At 41.8% G+C, this 23,802-nt stretch overlaps 1 protein-coding gene across 5 annotated transcripts in view; it reads left to right on the top strand.

Annotated features, from left to right (window-relative positions):
- Nucleotides 1-23,802, top strand: part of LRBA (LPS responsive beige-like anchor protein) — a 518,402-nt gene that overhangs the window by 74,946 nt on the left and 419,654 nt on the right. For all 5 annotated transcript variants that reach the window (XM_084856247.1, XM_084856246.1, XM_084856243.1 and 2 more), the window contains exons 18-22: nucleotides 5,920-6,012; nucleotides 7,936-8,044; nucleotides 9,247-9,328; nucleotides 15,502-15,625; nucleotides 15,982-16,174. In XM_084856247.1, the coding sequence (XP_084712373.1) occupies nucleotides 5,920-6,012; nucleotides 7,936-8,044; nucleotides 9,247-9,328; nucleotides 15,502-15,625; nucleotides 15,982-16,174 (601 nt within the window). The remainder of the gene's footprint in view (nucleotides 1-5,919; nucleotides 6,013-7,935; nucleotides 8,045-9,246; nucleotides 9,329-15,501; nucleotides 15,626-15,981; nucleotides 16,175-23,802) is intronic.

The following is a 23,802-nucleotide window of genomic DNA, read 5'->3' as shown; positions in this document are numbered from 1 at the left end:
GCTTCAGCTTCAGTATCTGTCCTTCCAATGAGCACTCAGGCTTGATTTCCTTGAGGATTGACTGATTTGACCTCCTTGCAGTCCAGGGGACTCGTAAGAGTCTTCTCCAGCACCACAGTTTGAAAGCATCAATTCTTCAGCGCTCAGCCTTCCTTATAGTCCAGCTCTCACAGCCATACATTACTACTGGGAAAACCATAGCTTTGATTAGACGGACCTTTGTCGGCAAGGTGATGTCTCGGCTTCTTACTATGCTGTCTAGGTTTGCCATAGCTTTCCTCCCAAGGAGCAAGCCTCTTTTAATTTCATGGCTACAGTCACCGTCTGCGGTGATCTTGGAGCCCAAGAAAGTAAAATCTGTCACTGCTTCCATTTCTTCCCCTTCTATATGCCAGGAAGTGATGGGGCCAGATGCCATGATCTTCATTTTTTTAATGTTGAGTTTCAAACCAGCTTTTGCACTCTCCTCTTTCACCCTCAACAAGAGGCTCTTGAGATCCTCTTCGCTTTCTGCCATTGGGGTGGTATCGTCTGCATATCGGAGGTTGTTGATAATTCTCCTGGCAATCTTAATTCCGACCTCTGATTCATCCAACCCGGCATTTCTCATGATGTACTCTGCATATAAGTTAAATAAGCAGGGTGACAATATGCAGCCTTGTCGTACTCCTTTCCCAATTTTGAACCACTCGGTTGTTCCATGTCTGGTTCTGACTGTTGCTTCTTGACCCTCGTACAGGTTTCTCAGGAGACAGGTAAGGTGGTCTGGTACTCCCATCACTTTAAGAATTTGCCAGAGTTTGTTGTGATCCACACAATCAAAGGCTTTAGCGTAGTCAATGAAGCAGAAATAGATGTTTTTCTGGAATTCTCTTGCTTTCCCCATGATGCAGCGAATGTTGGCGATTTGATCTCTAGTTCCTCTGCCTCTTCGGAACCCAGCTTGTACTTCCGGTAGTTCTCGGTTCGCATACTGCTGAAGCCTAGCTTGTAGGATTTTGAGCATCACCTTGCTGGCATGTGAAATGAGCGCAATTGTGCGGTAGTTTGAACACTCTTTGGCGTTGCCCTTCTTTGGAATTGGAATGTCAACTGACCTTTTCCAGTCTTGCGGCCATTGTTGAGTGTTCCAAATTTGTTGGCATATTGAGTGCAGCACTTTAACAGCATCATCTTTTAGGATTTTAAATAGTTCAGCTGGAATACTGTCATCTCCGCTAGCTTTGTTGTTACTAATGCTTCCTAAGGCCCACTTGACTTCAGTCTCTAGGATGTCCGGCCCAAGTTCAGTGACCGCACTATCATGGCTATCAGGGACATTCAGATCTTTCCTGTATAGTTCTTATGTGTATTCTTTCCACCTCTTCTTAATCTCATCTGCATCTGTTAGGTCCCTGCCTTCTTTGTCCTTTATCATGCCCATCTTTGCACAAAACGTTCCCTTGAGATCTCCGATTTTCTTGAAGAGATCTCTAGTCTTTCCCATTCTGTTGTTTTCTCGATTTCTTTTCATTGTTCCTTTAAGAAGGCCTTCTTGTCTCTCCTTGCTATTCTCTGGAACTCTGCATTCAGTTGGATATATCTTCCCCTTTCTCCCTTGCTTTTCGCTTCCCTTCTTTCCTCAGCTACTTGTAAAGCTTTATCAGACAGCCACTTGGCTTTCTTGCATTTCTTTTTCTTTGGGATGGATTTCATTGCTGCCTCCTGAACAATGTTACGGACCTCCGTCCATAGTTCCTCAGGCACTCTGTCTATGAGGTCTAATCCCTGAAATCTATTCCTCACCTCCACTGTATATTCATAAGGGATATGATTGAGGTCATACCTGAATGGTTTAGTGGTTTTCCCGACGTTCTTCAATTTAAGCCGAAATTTTGCAACAAGAAGCTCATGATCTGAGCCACAGTCAGCTCCAGGTCTTGTTTTTACTGAGTGTATAGAGCTTCTCCATCTTTGGCTGCAAAGGACATAATCAATCTGATTTCGATATTGACCATCTGGTGATGTCCATGTGTAGAGTCGCCTCTTGTGCTGTTGAAAAAGAGTGTTTGCTATGATCAGCGTGTTCTCTTGGCAAAACTCTATTAGCTTTTGTCCTGCTTCATTTTGTACACCAAGGCCATGCTTGCCTGTTATCCCGGTGATTTCTTGACTTCCTACTTTAGCATTCCAATCCCCTATGATGAAGAGGACATCTTTTTGTGGTGTCAGTTCTAGAAGGTGTTGTAGGTCTTCATAGAACCGATCAACCTCAGCTTCTGCAGCATCAGTGGTTGGGGCATAGACTTGAATTACTGTGATGTTGAATGGTTTGCCTTGGATTCGTACTGAGATCATTCTATCATTTTTAAGATTGTACCCCAGTACTGCTTTTCCCACCCTTTTGTTGACTATGAGTGCTACTCCATTTCTTCTAAGGGATTCTTGCCCACAGTAGTAGATATGATGGTCACCTGAATTAAATTCGCCCATGCCTGTCCATTTTAGTTCACTGATTCCCAAGATGTCAATGTTCAATCTTGCCATCTCATGTTTGACCACCTCCAGCTTACCTTGATTCATTGATCTGACATTCCAGGTTCCTAAACAATATTGTTCTTTACAGCATCGGATTTTCTTTTCACCACCAGACACATTCACAGCTGAGTGTCCTTTTGGCTTTGGCCCAGCCGCTTCACTCTTTCTGGCGCTACTTGGAAATACCCTCTGTTCTTCCCCAGTAGTATATTGGACACCTTCTGACCTGAGGGGCTCATCTTCCGGCGTCATCTCTTTTAGCCTTGTGATACATTCCATGGGTTTTCTTGGCAAGAATACTGGAGTGGGTTGCCATTTCCTTCTCCAGTGGACCACAATTTGTCAGAACTCTCTGCCATGACCTGTCCGTCTTGGGTGGCCCTGCACGGCATAGCTTATGGCTTCACTGAGTTACGCAAGCCCCTTCGTCACAACAAGGCAGTGATCCATGAAGGGGATCTGTGCAGGACACACTAGTAATGTTTTTAATACCTGGATAGCTAATTTTGCAAAGGCTTTAGGCATATGTAAGATATTTCTTCTTGAAGACAAATACAAAGTCCAGGGGGATTGAATTGTATAAGAGATTTGCCAAAAGATGTATGCATTTTGTCATGCTTGCAAGTTGCTTTGGCTGAAATAGCTTCTGCCTTCTTCTGCCACCTATTTGTGTGATCCCTAAGGTATAAGTTCACCTTTTAAGCTAGCAAATAAGAGAACCATAACAAGACCCAGAGAGTACTGGTATGTGTGGGTGCTGCTTATACTAGTTTACTAGTTTAATTAGTGGTAGCCACGGGAAGGCCAGCTGAGTGGTTTTATTTGAAAAGTGAGTGGATTTGCTGTGACTGCATTTTGGTTTCTTTTACATTTGCATGTTATGTAATGCATATTGGTTATGAGTGCATGAGCAAGTATATAGTGTGAAATGGTAAGATACCCTTCATCTTCTGTCATTATATACATATATTGTAACTGAGGAAGCTGCTACAATGGGTCAGGACTCTTTCTCATTGAAAAAAGTCCTGCAAGCCAACAAGATGGATAAAGCTTTGTCTTCCTAAATGGAAAAGCAATTGTATAGGCTTCTAATTGGACAACCAGGTATGTGGCCACCTAGTAATTAAGCTGAAGTTCCACCTCAGTCCATTAGCTTTAGAAGTTATCAGGCATCCATCTTGGCTTGTTGCAGACAGAAGGAGCAAATTCGTTTTGTGTAACTTTATGGAGACTTCCCATGAGAATTGGTTGAGAGGCTGGAATTTTATTTGGTGGTATTATGCTTCTCACAGGCAAGAAAGAAAAGCAAGTTACCGATGTGTGGTGTTGAAAACTTCTAACCAGTGCACCATTGTGCACTCTTTAATGATAAAACTTGGACTTGCAGCCTAATGGTGAAGTTACATTGAATATTATTAAACTCTTGAATGAATATTCCTATATTCATTGCCAGTGGATTAGTTAACTGTGCACTAAATAACATATATGGAATAGAAGTTTAATATAATCAACTAGTGCTGCATATGCTGCATAACACCATATGCTGCATTGGCCCTATCATTAGGCAAAGTGAGGCAGCTGCCTCAGGCGACAGATTTTTGGTGTGATGTGGGAATTTCTGCTGCAAGTACCAATAGTTTTGTTAGCTTTGGGTACTATGTACCATGACTTTGTGGGGAGAGCTGCCATTTGCTCTTCCGCCTCAAGCAGCAAAATATCTCCATCCAGCCCTGACCATCTGTGGTCCAATTTAAACATTACCTTTTCTGTTTCCATGGGGTTTGATTCTGCAACCTGTCAGCAATGCATGTAGATGACAACAATATGGGTGGGGTTAGGTTATTTTGCATATCATATTAGTATTGGAAATGATAACCATCCTTTTGTGCTCCAGCTGATTTCTTGTTTAGGCACATTACTAGGGTGGCGTGGAACCAGATCACACTGATGGGACCATTGTCCTGCAAAGGTTATGGCTAGCAACCACAAATGGCATGCCCCTCTCAAGACAGATTTCCTGCCCTCTCCTCTCTGTTGCAGGCCTCTGCTCCATTTAAAAAGTAATTCCAAGATTCTGAGCAGTCACAGGGACAGTGTGGGATGTGATGTAGGTGGCTGCTGTTGCTGGAGCAGGGAGGTTACAGGAATCTTGGCACATCCCCTTATGTGGTTTGGGTTGCTTGTTATCTGGTCTAGTTTGACTAGTTCTTAGCAAGGCCAGCTTTGAGGAAAAAGTAGATAACCATGTTAAAAATTGTATTTAGTATGGCACAGTAATTACTTAGATGGAATAATGACAATTTCTCATCAAATCTTTGACAATGAACAGTTCAAATAGTGGCTTCTTTTGTGTAATATTTGCTAACATTGGATGTACAGTGCTTTCAATCGTATGTCTGCAGGTTGTCACTTTTAATTATAGTGAGAAACGGATGTTTGGTGGCAACCAACTTTACTCGGAACATGAGTTGCAAAATATCTTGTTTTTCACACTCAATAGGATAAAAACAAAAACAAACCCCAGCCTTCAAAGTCTGATTAGGAAGCTGGTACTGGGAGGATAAAAAGTAAATTATGATGTAGACAGAAGGGCAATACACATTTCTACAATATTACATGCAAGACTGCTCTTCTTGGATTCTAATATGTATAGAATTAACCTCGTTTTTTTACGTAATAATTTCAAGCACAGTGTGCGAGTGAAATGAAAAGGATGTCAGATGACAGCATTAGTTTCCCCCACTCTTCTAAAAGCTGTCATAAATGACTAGCAAGGGACACATGTCAAATATTACTGTTAGCGTAAGTTTCTCCCTCACAAGAGATGGAGGCTTTTAAGAGCTTTTTAGTCTGTCACTGGAATGTAGAAGTGCTAATAAATGTGTTTTCTTATACTGTGAACTGGGTGAGGGAACAATATTTGAAAGGAATGCATAGCAAATCTGCTGTTTCCTCACTGATGTTTGAGAGACAGCTGTATTTTTTTTTAAATACATGCTATTTTGTAATTATTTTCAACCAGTCTTTTGTTAACATGTATCTTGTCAGTTTGAACTAAGATCAATGTGTACCACTTAGGGATTTTATTATATTTAGCGGTATATAAATACCACGAATGACTGACTGGCTGAATGAGTGAGTGAATGTTCTTTGGCTCCAGTTTAGCTAAAATTAATTGTGGTTTAATAGCAATGGGATTTCCAGCTGATTGTGACTTCATTCCATTCTTTTGGAACGTAGCTCATGCTTTACTTGAGTATCACTGTATGTAATGAGACTTACTCACCAGTAATTGTGCAGCTTTAGCCATGATTAACTGCAGCTGGACCAAGGTCTACATGTTCAACTAATGTCTTACAGCATTCTTACCTTAGGAAACTATTTTTTCTCTCTCTCACTTAGTGTTGTCTACAAACTTCTTGCATCAAAAAGTGAAGGGATCAGGGTACAAGCTCTAAAGGTGATGGGCTATTTCTTAAAGCATCTGGCACCCAAGTAAGTATTGGATGGACTTCCACTGAACTCGAGCAACAAAAGCAAACAAGTCTTTAAATATTTTTCTGGATTTTAGATATTACTTTGTTTTATGTTGTCACTACTGTTGGGAGAGCTAAAAACATCAACTGCCCTGTGAGAAAAAAGGAGGTAAAGAAAACACCAGGACCTGCTGTAGTTGGACTGCTCCCCTCCACCGGCCCCCCAGCCAAGTAACATCAGCTGACGTCAGCTACTCTGTGGGAAGGAACATCCTGGCTCTTGTTCAATTGGAGCTGGTGTTGTTGTTCACTTTTGTTTTTTGATCATGGAGTCTGTGTTTGCTAAATATTGTAAGCCACTTTGAGGACCCTAGTTGAAAAGTAGGATTTAAATAAACTAAATAAACTAACTAAATAAAACACAACCATAATTATTTATCACCAAATAGGCATAACTTTTGCTAATGTTGGTCATGTTTGGACAGTTGAATCTTAGCCATGGTATGCATGAGCTTCATTCACCTGCACACAGTCCCTTTGCTTCTGCTTCATTCTTCCCTTTTTGCAAGTGGGGAAACAAGCGAGGAACCTACAGTTAACCCTCATATCTGAACCAGCAAACCACGGTGAATGGTTTCCGAACAAGCCAGAATATGAAGCTATAGCTTAAAGTTGAGAAGTTGTGGTTAACTGTGGTTTGCTCATTTTCATGAAGGGAGGAGCAAAGAGGCTACATGTGGGTATATAAAGTTCATGCATAACTCAACTTTCTCAGCTGAGTTTTGATTGTCCGAATGCAGCTGTTATGTAGCTGTCAAAATTCCAATAGAAACAAAGATAACTTATGTACATTAGTGTTTGTTGCTAGCCATTTTGATGGAAGTCTCTTAATTAAGATACTTTTGATGTACCTTTCTACTTTACCTGTAGGGCCTACAGTGTAGGCAATTCACTTAATTACAAATATATTGTGCTTGTCATGAGAGGCTAAGGGTTATAATCCCCCTCCCCCACCCCAGTTTTGTTTTCTGTTACCATAGTACAAAAACAATATAGCTCCCCAAAGCCCAGATAACACAAGCTGAGCCAGCAAAAGAAATTGGGGGAGGAGGGGGAAAGAGTAGGATTGCGGCTTCAAAACTACACTAGAATTGAACTTAAAGGTGACTTCTTCAGAATTGTTCAACAAATGAAGTGCTATGTATTCCTTTGTTGTTGTTGTTGTTCAGTCGTTCAGTCGTGTCCGAGTCTTCGTGACCCCATGGACCATAGCACGCCAGGCCTTCCTGTCCTGCGCTCTTTCCCAGAGTGTGCTCAAGTTCATATTCATTGCATCGGTGATGCTATCTAGCCATCTCATCCTCTGTCGTCCCCTTCTCCTTTTGCCTTCAGTCTTTCCCAGCATCAGGGTCTTTTCCAGAGAGTTTTCTCTTCGCATTAGGTGGCCAAAATATTTGAGTTCGAAAGCATCAATTCTTCGGCGCTCAGCCTTCCTTATAGTCCAGCTCTCACAGCCATACATTACTACTGGGAAAACCATAGCTTTGATTAGACGGACCTTTGTCGGCAAGGTGATGTCTCTGCTTCTTACTATGCTGTCTAGGTTGGCCATAGCTTTCCTCCCAAGGAGCAAGTGTCTTTTAATTTCATGGCTACAGTCACCGTCTGCGGTGATCTTGGAGCCCAAGAAAGTAAAATCTGTCACTGCTTCCATTTCTTCCCCTTCTATATGCCAGGAAGTGATGGGGCCAGATGCCATGATCTTCATTTTTTTAATGTTGAGTTTCAAACCAGCTTTTGCACTCTCCTCTTTCACCCTCAACAAGAGGCTCTTGAGATCCTCTTCGCTTTCTGCCATTAGGGTGGTATCGTCTGCATATCTGAGGTTGTTGATAATTCTCCCGGCAATCTTGTTTTTATTTAATCTGTCATATAATTTTAGGAGGAAAGCTGAAATCATGCTTGGACATGGATTGTTCTCTCTGCTGGCTGAGAGGCTAACTCTTCAAACAAGCCTAATTACTATGACCACATACAATGTGCTATTTGAGGTACTAGAGTCAAATTCCAGTCTTTCTAATTGCATAGAAATTATTGTAAAATTGGTTGCATGTTTTTGTGCTGATATGTTCCAGACGATAACAGAACTGTTGGATTAGGTTTCTTGTCTCGAATTTAAGAAAGTGCTGTTTAACATACATAAACAATATGCTTAATTGGGGGAAAAATAGGTTAAGTTGTCTAGCAGATCTCTGAGTATTATTGAAATGATGTTCTAGCTTGGTGATGTTGTGCTGATGTGTCTTCATCTAGTAAAGATGAAAACTTCAGTTATGCAGTTGGAAAACAATATCTTAACTTAGGCTGCAACACGAAAAGACTATTTCAGTTAAGAGACAAAAGTGGCCCTTGACTTCAGAGGCACAAATATTAGGAGGGATGACATTTTAGGATGAAAAGCACTTTCTGAAAGGAATACCTATGTAAACTTCTAAGGAAATACTGTGTAATTGTAGCACCCAAGACCTCACAGAGACTTGGCACAATCATACTTTTGTTTCAGGGTGTAACCCTCTGGCATCTGTGCCAAAGGTGATGGCCTGCTACCATCTTGCTCTCTCACAGACACAAATAGCTTGGAATGTTTGCCATAGCAAGATGAGACTGTGGAACTGTTCAGTAAGGGGCATTGATTCATTAAGTGTTAATGGTGTTGATACCACTAATTAGTAATCACTAATAATATATATCTTGTTGCTTTAGTATTCTTTCCTATATTTACAGGAACAGACTGTGTTTATCCTTTAACACAGCCTTCCTTGAGCTTTTTACTTTGTTGTCATCTCCCGCTACCCCAGAGTGGTATTCTATATGGCTTAGATGTCCCCCATTTTAAGTTTTTAAGCTTATTCCATTACATGATGTAATGGAGCAAATGAGGAAGCCATAAGGAAAGATACCAAGTAGCCATTATTCAAGCACTCATTTCCCAAAGAAGCTAATATTTCTTCCTGCTTTGCCATACATCTAAAGTTCATCCCACTTCATTCTCCTTTTAGTTCTGTTAGAGATATGCAGCAGATTAGAGCATTATGTATGGAAATAATTATTTTTAAAAATCATAATTTAACGAAGATGGCTGACCTTCAGCCTTTTTTTAAAGCAGCCACATAACACCCATTCAAATAATGTTTTGTTGAACAAATATTGCATTTTCCCCTAATGTCATGTTGTCTTTTCCTCTTTTCCCCAGATTCTTATTGAGCAGATTTGCACTCAAGTGATACATAAGCCTCATCCTGACCCAGATTCAACAGTGAAAATACAAAATCCTCGTAAGCGTTATGCTCTTTTAAGATAGCCTTTAAAGTAGCTATATGTAATAATTTATACAAAAAAGGGATAGCAATTAGCTAGGAAGCTTGTGTCTCTACTTTCCATTTATTTATGTTTATGTTTCTAAATCGAACACTGGCTGTGTTGGGATTGTTGCTGCTATGAAATGTTTATTCAAGGTTTAGCAGGAACAGGATGTTTTGATTTTAATAACAGTTCAGGTTCTAGCACAAATCCAATTACCTAATTTGGTCTGACATCACTAAATAATGCAAGCAATGGAAGAAACATCCTAAATTACCTTTAGTGTAAGAACTCTGCTGGAAAGTTTCTCTTTGTGTTTTGGCTTGATATCTCAGTTTCTTAGATACTGGAAAGGTATCTTCAGCATGAGGCTTCATTAGCTTTATTATTTAATTACTGAGAGATGATAGCCCTCCTCAGGTGTTCAGCCTGCACACATGAGGGTAAAAAGGGTAATTGGAACAAGGGTGCACATTCAAGCCCCCACCCCCAACATCCCTAGGTGCAGGGGTGCCTCTAAAGCAGCCTTCCCCGAACTGGTGCACTTGATGTTTTGAACTTTCACTCCCATCAGCCTTAGCCAATGGTCAGGAATGCTGGGAGATGTAGTCCAGAACATCTGGAGAGCACCAGGTTGGACAGGACGGCTATAAAGTCTTTCACATGTTTAAAGCTATGGTCTTCAGAGGTGCTGTAAGTGGTTTGGGCTGAATCCACATACAAGCATCATCGCAATCCAGAGCCCGCCTTATCAGTGTTCCCAATCACAGCAGTGTTTTTAAGTGTCTTCAGCCCAAAGCGCTTACAACACACCCCGCCCCTTCATGCTCACCATGAGGCGATCTACATAGGTGCCAGGCACGTGGGGATGCTGGGCACACCCTCATCCTTAACCACACTTTTCATGTGTTCAGGCTGAATGCCTGCATCAGTGTGATGGTGGATATTCTAATTTTACCTTACTGATAAGGTTGCCTCAGGCAAACTAGTAGTCTTGATCCTTCCCAATCCGTAACAGTGGGATAGCAGTAACCTGCCATTCTTGGCTCTTAATGTGAAGCATTTTAAAGAAATTCCTATATGAATGGTTACGATCATTTTCATTATTCATTAAATTAGACTTGGAATTCATTTAATTTATAAGGTAGAGCTGTGCCTTTTATTTATTTATTTATTTATTTATTTATTTATTTATTTATGTATTTATTTATTAAATTTATTAATCGCCAATCTGACTGGTCACCCAGCCACTCTGGGCGATGTACAACCCACCATAAAACAATTTAAAACAATAAAATTTTACCATAATTTTTTTTTTTTAAATACCCTAACCCACCCCAAATGCCTGCCTGAACAACCATGTTTTTAATGCACGACGGAAGCTCATTAAAGAGGGGGCATGACGGAGTTCCCTAGGGAGGGAGTTCCACAGAGTGGGGGCCACCACAGAGAAGGCCCTCTCCCTCGTCCCCACCAGTCTAGCTGTCCTGGCTGATGGGACAGAGAGAAGGCCATCTGAGGCTGATCTTGTTAAGCGGCCTGTCTGGTGTTGCTGGAGGCGCTCCTTAAGATAGGCTGGGCCGGAACCATATAGGGTTTTAAAGGTCAAAACCAACACCTTGAATTTGGCCCGGAAAACAACTGGTAACCAGTGCAACTCCTTCAGCACTGGAGTGATGTGATCTCGCCGGCGGCTGCCTTTAATCAGGCGAGCCGCCGCGTTCTGTACCAGCTGCAGCTTCTGAACCGTCTTCAAGGGTAACCCCACGTAGAGCGCATTACAGTAGCCTAAACGAGAGGAGACCAGGGCATGTACTACCGATGGGAGCAGATGGTCGGGAAGGAAGGGGCGCAGCCGCCGTATCAGATGGAGTTGATACAGCGCTGTCCGGCTCACAGCTGACACCTGAGCCTCCATGGACAGCTGGGAGTCCAAAATGACCCCCAGGCTGCGGACCTGGTCTTTCAAGGGTAGCCGTACCCCATTCAACACCAGGTCAACATCCCCCAGCGTCCTCTTGTCTCCCACCAAAAGTACCTCGGTCTTGTCAGGGTTCAGCTTCAGCTTATTCCTCCCCATCCAGCCACTCACCGTCTCCAGACATTTGGACAGGGATTCTACGGCCAACCTTGGTGAAGATTTGAATGAGAGGTAGAGCTGCGTGTCATCTGCATATTGATGACACTGCACCCCAAACCTCCTGATGATAGCCCCCAGTGGCTTCACATAGATGTTAAATAGCATGGGGGAGAGGATGGAACCCTGTGGCACCCCACAAGTAAGTGGCCACAGGTCCGAAACCTCCTCTCCCAGTGCTACCCTCTGGTACCTGCTGGAGAGGAAGGACTGGAACCACCGCAATACAGTGTCACCAATGCCCAACCCCTCCAGGCGGTCCAGGAGGATACCGTGTCAACGGTATCAAAAGCCACTGAGAGGTCGAGGAGAACAAGGAAGGAGCATTCACCCCTATCCAGAGCCCTCCTCATATCATCCACCAAGGCGACCAAGGCCGTTTCTGTCCCATGCCCAGGCCTGAAGCCCGACTGAAATGGGTCTAGATAATCAGTTTCTTCCAAGTGTGCCTTCAACTGCACCGCCACCACCCGCTCAATCACCTTGCCCAAAAATGGCAGATTTGAGACTGGGCGAAAGTTGTTCAGAACTTGAGGATCCAAGGAGGGCTTCTTTAAGAGCGGTCTTATCACTGCCTCCTTGAGGGCTGATGGCATCACTCCCTCCTCAAGGGAGGCGTTCACCACCGCCTTGATCCCCTCACCCAGTCTCTCTCTGCAGCTCATAATGAGCCAAGATGGGCAAGGATCAAGTAAGCAGGTGGTCGGCCTTACAGATGAAAGCACCTTGTCCACTTCATCAGGAGGAAGAAGCTGGAACCGATCCCACAAAACCGGTTTGCCACAGGCTGCCTCTTGCTCACTAACTGTATCCACAGTGTGCAGAGTAACACACCTAATCTGATCAATTTTATCTGCAAAGTGCCTTGCCAAAGCCTCACAGGAGGCCTTAGAATGCTCCAGTGGTTCCGGAGCCACAGGACCGACCAGGCTCAGGACCACTTGGAACAGCCTCCTGGGGCAGCACTCTGCAGACGCGATGGAGGCAGCATAATATTCCTTTTTTGCTGCCTTCACCGCCACGTGATAGGCTGAAGATACAGCTCTAGCTCGTGTCTGATCGTCTTTGGAGCGAGACTTCCGCCACCGGCGCTCTAGCCGTCTCACCTCCTGTTTCAGAGCTTGTAACCGCGGATTGAACCATGGTGCAGTCCGAGCCCTGTTCAGGGGGAGAGGGCGTTTCGGAGCCACCCGATCTAATGCCCCAGTGATTGCGGCATTCCAGCCACCCACAAGGGTCTCGACCGAGTGGCCGTTGGCATGCTCCAGAGAATCCCCAAGCGCGTTCAGGAATCCATTTGGATCCATAAGACGCCTGGGGCGGACCATTTTAATGGGTCCTCCACCTCTGCGGAGGGGTTGTGGAACCGAGAAGTCCAACATCACCAGATAGTGATCTGACCATGACAAGGGGGTGGTGGATATACCCCCGACTTCCAGATCACTCCCCGCTTCTCCAGAAACAAACACAAGGTCTAGTGCATGACCGGCTACATGGGTGGGCCCAGTTAGAATATGGTGCAGCTCCCAGGAGGCCATGGTCTCCATGAAGTCCCGAGGTGCTCCTGTGAGGATGGCCTCCGAATGTACGTTGAAGTCCCCCAACACCAGTAAGTTAGGGGACTGTACACGCACATCAGAGACCACCTCAAGCACCTCGTCCAGGGAGTCAGTCGTGCAGCGGGGTGGACGGTACACGAGCAGAATCCCCAGACTGCCCTTCGGGTCCAACCTCCAGTACATGCACTCAGCAACCTTGGTCTCCCGGAGAGGGGGTCTGGTGAAGACCAAGGACTCTCGGTAGCTAACAGCCACTCCCCCTCCCCGATCCCCAGCCCTCGGCTGCTGTGCATACGAAAATCCAGCTGGACACACGGCTGCAAGGGTTGGAGCAGCAGCCTCGGCCAGCCAGGTCTCCGTAATACATGCCAGGTCTGCACCCTCATCCAGGATCATGTCATGGATGAGGGAGGTTTTCTGGGTAACAGACCTGGCATTGCAGAGCAGCAAATGAAGGCCAGAAGATGGGGTCACGATGATGAAGACAAATAGTCACAGTTGATACACTTGCTGAAGGAGAATTTCATGCAGCTTTTACAAGGACAGTATGAAAAATGTTGGTTTATCTTTGTAGGTGGCTTTTATAGGCATTCCCATAACCTTCCGTTCATCCAGAGTGTACTTGTCTCTTCAACAATTGAACAGCCTTAAAAATACCATTGCTTTTGAATTTGAAATCAGGCAATCAAGGATAGTGAATTCTTTATGAGTTACCTTGTGATGCTTATTTGTCTATTTTGTTAAAGGGTGATGCATGTGTGAATGCAGGTTCCTCTGTGCTTGATTCTTTGGGCTATGTCTATTCCACCAGTGCTTGTTATTGTGCTTGTTCTTGTTCTCAGCATTGTTCCAAACCAAACATATGACTTCGATCACCTGTTCAGATGGATGCCAACCCCACTCTGTCAGAGTAGAGAAGTCTAGATTCAGAGTTCACTTTGCTGAACATACAGTTTATACTGCATGTACTTAACCTGCTTACAAAATGGTGCTCCTGACACACAGACATAACACATAGACTGGGTTTGGATGATCACAGGGGTAAAAGAAGCCATCGTGGCTTCTCCCTCTGCGTGCTGTGTGCGTGACCACGATGTGCATAAATACCTGCAATGCAGGAACGAACCCAGCACAGTGTGCGGTGGGGGTGGCTTCTTGCCCACGCCATAACCCATGGTTTGTAATAGGAGTTGTGACGTTGGTAAGAAGCCATCCTCAGCGCGCTGTGCCAGGTTCAAACAAAATGGCAACCTGTGCTGCACCATGGGTAGTTATGCAAATCGCAGTCGCAGGGGCGGGGTAAGAAGCCATGATGGCTTCTTTTACCCCCATGAAGATCCGAACACCTCCATACTTAATTACTGTACATGACAATGGTCAATTCTGATTTGTTGTTGAAAATGTTGAAAATAATATCTTAAATGCTTATCTTATCTTTGGGATAGAATGCCCACAGACGGCATTCTGCATGTTCTTGGGCAAAAGGAACAGATTCTTTGTGGTTTGTGGGGGAAAAAAACTTAAATACAACTAATCTGGAATAACAACAAAAAACATTTCAGTATGCTAAGCCCCACTTCTTTGCATGAAATTTTAGTTTTTACAAAAAACAACAAAACAATAACTATAAAATTGTGCAAACATGAATGAGAAAAAAAGCAAATAACATTAACCAATTCCAATTGATATTGGTCTTTATACTATTTTAAAAGTTTTATATGCATCTAATCATGTTGCATTTTAAATGGCAGTGACAAACAAATATTTCCAGCTTTTCCAAATTCTGCCTTCCCCAGTAATCTAAGCAGAGCCACTAATGGATCACTTGGCAAACAAACATTGATTGTTAAGCTTCTTAGAACATTTCCCCAGAAGTTCAAAACAGAACACTAAATATGAAGGAAGGGCACACTTCACATGTTGAAAACATAAGAATTATCTTTGTAGGATCGTACCACTGTCCAGCTTATCCTGTGTTCTGTCTCTAACAGTGGCCAACCAGATGTCTCTGGGAAACACAAACAGGTCATGATCAAGATAATTCCCCCCGTTTATTCCCAGCAACTAGGCATCAGAGATATCCTTCTTCTGAATATGGATGCTGCATTTTGCTCTTATGGTTAAATTACTTTCCAGACATACGACACTAGGAACCAATTTTATACTGATTTTCCAGAAAGCTAACACAATAGGAATTACCTTGACTGAATAATCAATATGTTTTCTCCCATTTCCTAGCATCTGTAGTTTTTTCATATGGTGAAGCCACTGTACAAATTCGAGAGCACGCCTTCGTATTTTATAATCAGAAGTAATTTTAAAGATTTCTGCCCAGCTTCCTATTATATCACTGTGTAGCTCTTCCTTAACTTGAAGAAACTAGAATGAGGGAGGCTGATTCTAGTTTTGAGATTGTTTGCTTTATTACAAAGTATTTTTATGTTTTCTACAGAGGTCCTGAAAGTTATTGCAACCTTGCTGCGAAACTCTCCACGGTGCCCAGACACTATGGAAGTCCACAGAGTTTTCCTCTCAGATATGATTAAGCTTTTTAATAGCAGCAGAGACAATAGAAGGTAAGTAGATAGCATGTATTGTAAAACTCCTAGAGAAATTGATTTTATGAAGTGTTTAATAAATAAATAAATAAATAAATAAATAAATAAATAAATGTATCAGTGTACACACAACATAACTTAGAAAACACTCTCTTCCGTCTATATGATGCTAAAATAATGTTTGAAATAGGAAATGGTTTCAAATATTCTCACAGATTTTAAGCTGAATACTAGATAAGTTTGCATAAGATTTTTCTAAGTATGGTTAATTCATGCTGACTTTATGGCCTTCAGAAGCTCAGTTGTCTTTGAGATGAAGTTTCTTCGTTTGCTTCTGTGACCTAATTTGACAATGTGTATCAACAATTTTGCAGGAGTCTACTACAGTGCTCTGTGTGGCAGGAATGGATGCTTTCCCTTTGCTATTTTAATCCCCAAAATTCTGATGAACAGAAGATAACTGAAATGGTGTATGCCATTTTTCGAATTTTACTTTATCATGCAGTCAAGTACGAATGGGGTGGCTGGCGTGTTTGGGTAGATACTCTAGCAATCACACACTCAAAGGTAAGTTGCGCAAAGAAAATGTAGATATCTTCATAAATTCTTCAGTGTTTTAAGGAATTTTCAAATTTTGGGGAGTCCAGGAAAAGGGGCTATGCTGAAATGAATTGTCTGAATGGCTAAAGAATAAGGAAAGCTCTTGATAGTCCTAAAACCCAAGTAATTAAATGTATCAGGAGACTTAAATACCATGCTCAGGCAGCCTCAGGCTTAACTATAGTGTAGCTGATATGACAACCTGGTGCTAGTGTGGCTAATCTGATGTTCAGTATTTGTGTGTTAGGACTCTTTATTGTGAAATGTATGTTCACTGGAATTATGTGAGTTTGAAACACAAGGTGGCGCACATTGTCTGTTTCTAGGCCAAAAAGATGGCCTCTACTAATACCAAGTAGCTGTGCAACAAATTGCTGAAGTCTGATGAAGAAACTGGAGCAAAATCTGCTTTCCAAACAAAGAGAGGAAAGGAAGCTAGGAAAAAGAAAGGTTTCTTTTTGAATAAAGGTATTAGTCATGTTTCCTGCTATCAAGATAGTTCTTTTGTAGCCACAACAATAATGTGATGGAAAGAGTATTTTAATGGTGGTAACCTTCTGTCCATTGAGAAGTGAATTTTAGGATGAAGTTATGATACTACTGCAGTGTCATAGCATCATCTTTTGCTGCCTTTGTTTTATTTTCCGCCCCAACATTTAAACATAGTTCTGGTGAGCTTCCTGATGGGGACTTGCAACTTAAGAAAAAAGAAGGTACGTTTTCCCCCTAGGACAGCAATGTATGAATTGTGGGAAGTCTAGTGTGTAGACAGCACAGTCCAGGTATAAAAATTGTTCTGTCAGCTATGTGGATGGATGTGGGGCTAATGCCAGGTGAGACCGCTGAGATCACAGAGAAAGAAAAAGTAAAGCAACAGTGCTAAGGTTGTGATAGTATTTTAGAGATGGCAAGAGAACTGCTATACAGCAAATCTAAAATTGATGAAATGGTATCTAGCTCCAGACATTAGATAATTCATTAAGTTTCTGTTCTCTTCAAAGTGGCTCACTAACATTTCTAGATTTTGAGGTGACATTTGGGGTCAGATTTAAAACTGTCTGAATTGCAGAGGCTCTATTTAATAGCAGCAATTATATATATAAAGGAATATATATTAAAACCAGTGCTTTCTTAGTGTGATGTGATGCAACAACAAAACTATTACTTATGCTGAAGTTGTTTTTCTTTAAACTACTCAGCCAGTCAGCTGCAGGTTCTCCTTACTGTTGATTGTAAGGAGACTGTTAGTGTTAAAGCCTTATATTCTTTAAGTAAGAGGAATATATGATTACATGACTGACGTGAGCAGTGGAATATAGATTGACAGATGTATGAAAGAAATTCAAATGGGCCAGTAAACTCTGGACATTAAACCTTGGACTGTACTGTCCAGGTATAAAAATAGTCTTATCAGTTATATGAATGGTTGTGGGACTAGAGCTGGGAAAAAAAGCCCTTCAGTTGCAATACCATGTATTTTTTTATACCTAATGCTATTTGAAAAGCATAACTTTCCAAATTGGGTGTAACTGAAATATTTTGGTAGCCCACATATTCCCAGATATTATTTCATGTTATTAAATGCTTCCTTTACATTATTCTAACGTATTACTCTCATTAATTCTGCATGAACTTCCTGCTGTAAAGAATTTCATTGTCTTCCTGTTTTGTTACTTTCATGACTAGCTTCCCATACTTCTCATAACTAACTCTTCCATGACTAGCTTCTTACATATTTCTGGGCTTTCCTCCATTATCCCAGTTCCTCTGAGCCTTAATCTACCCATGCCAGTGGCAGATCCATTTGTTTAAATGTGGGCCTGCCCCTAGGACTTGAGCAAAGCCATGATGGCTAGCCGTGTGTAGTAGGTTCCCTACTCTACCCCCATTACTGAACTCACACATGACACATAGACGTACACACACAGTCAACAATGTACAACAATAATGCAAAAACATTTTTTTACTAAATATTTTAGTGGAAATTGTCTTCCATTTTTCGATATCTTTTCCATGATAGATAACTCAAATACATATACTTCCCCTTTTACAGCATACAGACACAGAAAACATAAACACACACTGAATCTCTCTCTCTCTCTCTCTCTCTCGCATGCACACATTCAGAAAGAGACATACACTGACTTACTGCCTCATTCAGCCACAACAGCCAAACAGGATGGACGGACGGGCGCGCACATGCACGCACACACACACACATGTGATATTTTGCTGCCTGAGGAGGACCTCCCCTTCACTTCCTCTCAGCCTAACCTACCATGCAGGATTATTGTGAGGATACATTTATTAATTATTTATTTCTATACTGCCAGTAGCCGAAGCTCTCCCCATAAAATGGGGAGATCTTTAGCTCCTAGAGGAAAGGCAGAACATAAACATAATAAAATAAATGAATTTATACTAGAAAAACGTAGTTGTTTTACTCAGTGTTCATAGTATGCTTCCTTAGTATGTAAAATGGCCAATTGTGCATTGCATGCTCAGCCTGTGTGCGCTGATTTACATGCGTATGCACTAGAGACAAGATGCATCCGTTATCCCATTTGGAAATTTATCATATTAAATAAATATTTAATATTTATTATTAAATAATAAATGGGGGGCGGGGGGCGGGGGGAGCACACATGAATACCAACTCTTATAATTCATATTAAACACGAAGAATTAGAAGAACATCCTCTTGCTTCTCGTATGCCCCACCCATATACCCCCATCTTCTGCATGACCATCATCTCAAAGAAACTTTATTAACGGCAAAAACAACAAAGAATCACTTTAAAGACAAACATAATTATTCTGACATAGGCTTTTGTGGACTATAACCCACTTCATCAGATATACAGAGTATGTATGTTTGGGGTGTGTGTGTGTGTGGTACTGGTGGGAAGAATTATAAACAGTGAGGTGCCACAAGACTCCTTGGTTTAATGGTGCAACCCTATACATGTCTACTCAGAAGTAAAACTGTGTTCAATGGGTTTCATACCTTTGTATGTGTGTGTAGGATTGCAACCTTACAGAACAAGCCTCTCTTTTCCCCAACCCCTCGCTTTCCTTCCTTCAGGTTACTGTAAGGCACAGAAATAACTCAGTGGATAAAGAAACTTGAGCTGAAATGCACAAGTACTTACTAGGGAACTGTTGTGTTGCAGTTTTCCTGCTGCAATGAATGGGATGGGGAGGGTGTCCAGAGAGGAGTAGCTGATGGAGCAGAGGGACATCTCTGCCATCACCAATAGCTGAGCCAGCAAAAAGCTCAGAAAAACCACCACTTCAAATTCCTTGTGTGAGCTCACAGACAAAAAAAGGGGGTTCAAAACGAACCAGGAAGTCCCTTCTGCAGAGAAGTAGTCACTCTAAACTCTTCTCTAAGGCCAAATGTTGTTCACAGCTGTGATTTCACTCATTGGCCAAACACACTGAAACGTGGTAGGAGGCTAATTCCTTATGAAATGATTGGACAAAACCATTGTCCACTTCTCACAAAACAGTTGCATTGTGCCTGATATCTCAGGTTGTACAAGGGCTAGAGACCAGCTCTTCTTTAATTTGAAAACTGGGAATCTGGGTAGCTAGTAGCTCCCCGCAGATTGTGGATCAGGGACTGCAGTCCCCTTATCACTTTAGTTAATCCTGTCCCAATCATGTATAAAGAGAGAGTGGTAGGGGCTAATTTGAAGAGCAAGAGGAACCCGAGGTGAGGGGAGCTGAACTAGCTTTCCCCCCACCGCTTTCCTGCCTGCAGTCTCTTGCCAGAATTTCCTCCCAGCCAGGCTCCAACCTTGGGAATGAATCCAGTAGGAAGGAAGGTGCCATGGAGGGATGAGCATCAGGAAAGTAAGCCACAGGAGCGGGTGGAGATTGAGTTCTTCTGCTCTTACCATTGCCCTTCCCACTTCCTCCTATGGATGCGATTACTCAAGCCTGTGCCTGTTCCAGACTGTTCTGCTGCCACTGCATGTCGTTTAATGCAATGTGTCCCTCCTGGCATTGTGTTGGTAACTTCTAAATTTGAGGCCCCTAGTGATAGCTTCAGGAAGACATTTCTAGCCCCCCAGAAAGGTGAAGTAGGAGCAGAGCGTGTTTATGATGTGACTACTCTTCCCGCACTACTCTGATGCTTTCTATTTTCCTAACTGGACTGTTAACTCCCCACCCCCATTCCACTGCTCTGTGTTGAATAAAATTGCAGAGTTGGCCCTAATATTAGGCAGAGTGAGTCGGCTGCCTCAGGCGGCAGAGTGGGAGTGGCGGTAAGATGTTGGAGTACAGAAATGTTTGTGTGCCAGTCAGTCTGCCCTGTGTCCCCCTAAGCTAGCCTGCTTCCCTCAGTTGTAGTGGAGAATGCTGTCCCATTGACAGTGTTGAAATAAAATTCCACTGCCAGTTCAGTCAGCCCTCTTGTATGTGGAATGGGACAGGGCATGGGGGAGCGCACCATCTTGCCCTTCACCTCCGGCAGCAAAATACCCTGGGCCAGCCCTGATGTTTTCTCCTTCTGCCTTAGCGTTTCAAGGCCTAAGGCATGCTTATGTTCTCTGGAGGATTTTTCAACCTAGGACCAGTTAGGACCTGGGCTTGTGCTAAAGAGTGATGAATACACAAATAGGGTTTACAAGGTAGTTGAATTGAGATAGTTAATTCACCCTGATCTCAAGCTCATCCTTGCAAGGTATTTCTTGAATGCAAAATTGTCTTCATATAATCTGTTTATTTTTTAAACATGTCTATTGATATTTTGAAGGCAAACCCCTAAAAATTGATACTTTTTTTCCTTCATAAAAATGTTTAGAATTTTGTAGATGGTTTTATTGGATTCAGATATTTCTGAACAGATATCAGTTAGTGAAAATAAATGACTTGCTAAATTTTTCTTAATGTTTCAAAATATTGAAGAACTTGGAATTGTTGAGACAATGTTTTCTTAAACTTAGTTACAGGAATAGTTTTTCAAATTTGTTTTTATACATCCTGATGTATGGTGCTGTTTCAATGGGATTAATGCTCTTTATTTCGTTTGCATATCTACCACTAATTTGCAGCACTGCATTACAATAAAGAACTAGTGTGGAAAAGAACTAGTGTTGCAAAATTGGATAGGTTTTGCAGCTACACATGAAGATACATGCAGCTGCTATAAAAAGCCAAAGAAACTCAATTGCAATTTTATTGTCCAGTTTGATAGATTTCCTGCCACCTTTGTAGCAGGGAAGCTGTTTGTCACTGTAGCCCTCTTCTCCAACAGCTGCACTACGGTTTATAAGCAGTGATGGCTTTTGTGGCGTAATTGTACTACATTGGTTTCTTTTGCTCTCAGGATCTGAAGGTGTGCATAATCCTCTTAAAGCTAAATTCCTTTGTGATGCTTTGGTGTTTTTTTTTTTTAATGTTTCTGTGTTTCATAGCTTTCTCCCTCACCTTCCAGGCCAGTTTTATGAGAGAATTTGGTTTAATACGTGCTTTTCAAAAACCAAGTATGTATTAAAATCAGGTTCCCTTAGATTCTACCATGTATAGTTGCCACATTAGAAGCATAAACATTACTACTGTGCATTTAGAGCAGCCTTTAGTGGGTGGTGAATGAAAAACGAATAAGAAATGTTGGATGTATTGCCGTTATAATTCTTTTCTTTCTTTCAAAGTTGAGCATGTAAATAGGGATTTAAATTGCCATAAATTAAAACAAAGAATAAAATAGGCTTTTCTATTTAATATTACAGAAAGGTGTAATATTCAGTAACATGCCTGATAGTATCATTCAGTACAACTGATGTCCATAAAATTAAGTTGAATTATATAGCTATCTGCTTGACTTGCCCAGCCTTGCAGATGCAGACAAATTGAAAAGAGAAGAGGATCAAAAATTATTCGTTAGCTAGGATTGATTTATGGGGAAAGATTAAAGAGTTTAAAGTGTGAGAAGGGGGTGGCTGCATTGTGCAGCTTTATCACTGGATTCACCACAAAGGCCTGGAAAGTCACTGTCTTTGGGGTACTGGGATTTCCACCCACTCCTCCATGGTAACATGAGGGATGGAATTAGTAGGGCTAATGTTCACATGTGTCTATAGTATTTTAAAATGATAAGGACAGAATTTAAAAGTGACTCCTGGGCTCTTTAAACAAAGAAGCAGAACTTTGGGACAAGATTTGAAAGACAATGGAAGAAAGTTACACAATTTAAGGCACAACAGCTGATCCTAAACAGCTGCCCAACAATGTATTGTCAATGCAAACAGGGTAATGTACAGGGTCATGTTATATAGGTATCAGTGTTGATCACTGTGAACACATCTTTGGTAACATACCGGATCGGCAACTGTATGTTTTATTATATTGACATCTAAAATGTACTATGTGCTTTACTAAAAAGTAAAACACAGGTAACAATTTAGATCGTAAGGGTGTGTGGGAGGAACAGAAAATAAGGAAGAAAAATGGAAAAATCAAAAAGTGTGGTAGATCTTAAGCCATGTATTACAAAAGAAGGACATTACTACCTTGTAACTTTTATTCTTTAACAGAAAAATGAGGCATCACACTGATTATTTCATGGGAATAGTATTTCAGGCTAATGGAAGAAGCTCAAACAAAAGGATGGAGATGGGAGGCAGAGCAAGGAACCAAAGGCCTTAGAAGTATAAAGGAATGGAAAGAATGGAGTTCATGAGATAGGAAGTAGTTAAAGAACAGAGATGACAAGTACCGAGGGGTCAGACTGAGTGCTTTGAAAGTAAGAAGCTTAAACTAGATATGAAAATTAAGAGGGTGTCAGTAAAGGTGTACAGTAGGGAGGTGTTGCATGAGTAAAGAAGCACTATCCTAGAAGGATACTGCAAGAAGCAGGATTCTGAGCAGAAATTAAATTTGTGGGGTAGGGGCGGAGAGATTTGGGAAAACAAAGATGTTTAAACAATCCAAAGAATCACAACTCACACCAGTATCAACAATGAGAATAGAAAGGGATGAGTATTTATAACCTTAAAAAAGAAACACTGTCACTGTCAGCAGCCCCTTGATGCAGAATTTTTCTTCACAGGTTTATTGAACATGAAAAACAGATTCAAAGACAGTCCATTTAATTCTAATTTATCTAAGAAGAATATTGTGTTAGGGGATAGATAATGTTTTATACACTTATCTTGAACATCCAGATTAAATCCATTCTTATGGTGCAATGAGATTTTATTGGCTGGGCAGAATCTGGAGAACTGAGCTACTTTGGCCTTCCATGCATTTAGTAGAAAATATGTTTGGCTCACAATATTCCATGCCACTTTTCTAGCATTCAGACACTCACTACTCTGATAAAGAAGCAGAATCTAAGATGGGCAATACAGATAGGAATAGGCTTAATTTTTAATGACTTGGAGTCGCGAAGGGTTTGCAACACCTTTAGTTCACCCCTTTGTTTTGTCCCTTCATGAGCTGGTATGATTGCCATTAATTCATATGTAAACACGTAAATTTGCTGCACGTGGACAAGGTTGCAGTGCCGCCCAAACTTGCCTCCCACCCTCTGACACTGGGTTGCACAGCCATCAGAGTCAGGGACACCCCAAGAGGAAAGTAAT

The sequence above is a fragment of the Heloderma suspectum genome, chromosome 5 (assembly GCF_057233095.1).
Source record: "Heloderma suspectum isolate Gila_16-S chromosome 5, 16-S_ref, whole genome shotgun sequence".
Classification (NCBI taxonomy): Eukaryota; Metazoa; Chordata; class Lepidosauria; order Squamata; family Helodermatidae; genus Heloderma; species Heloderma suspectum.
Note: the sequence above shows the minus strand (reverse complement) of the source record. Positions and strands in the feature narration are given on the sequence as shown.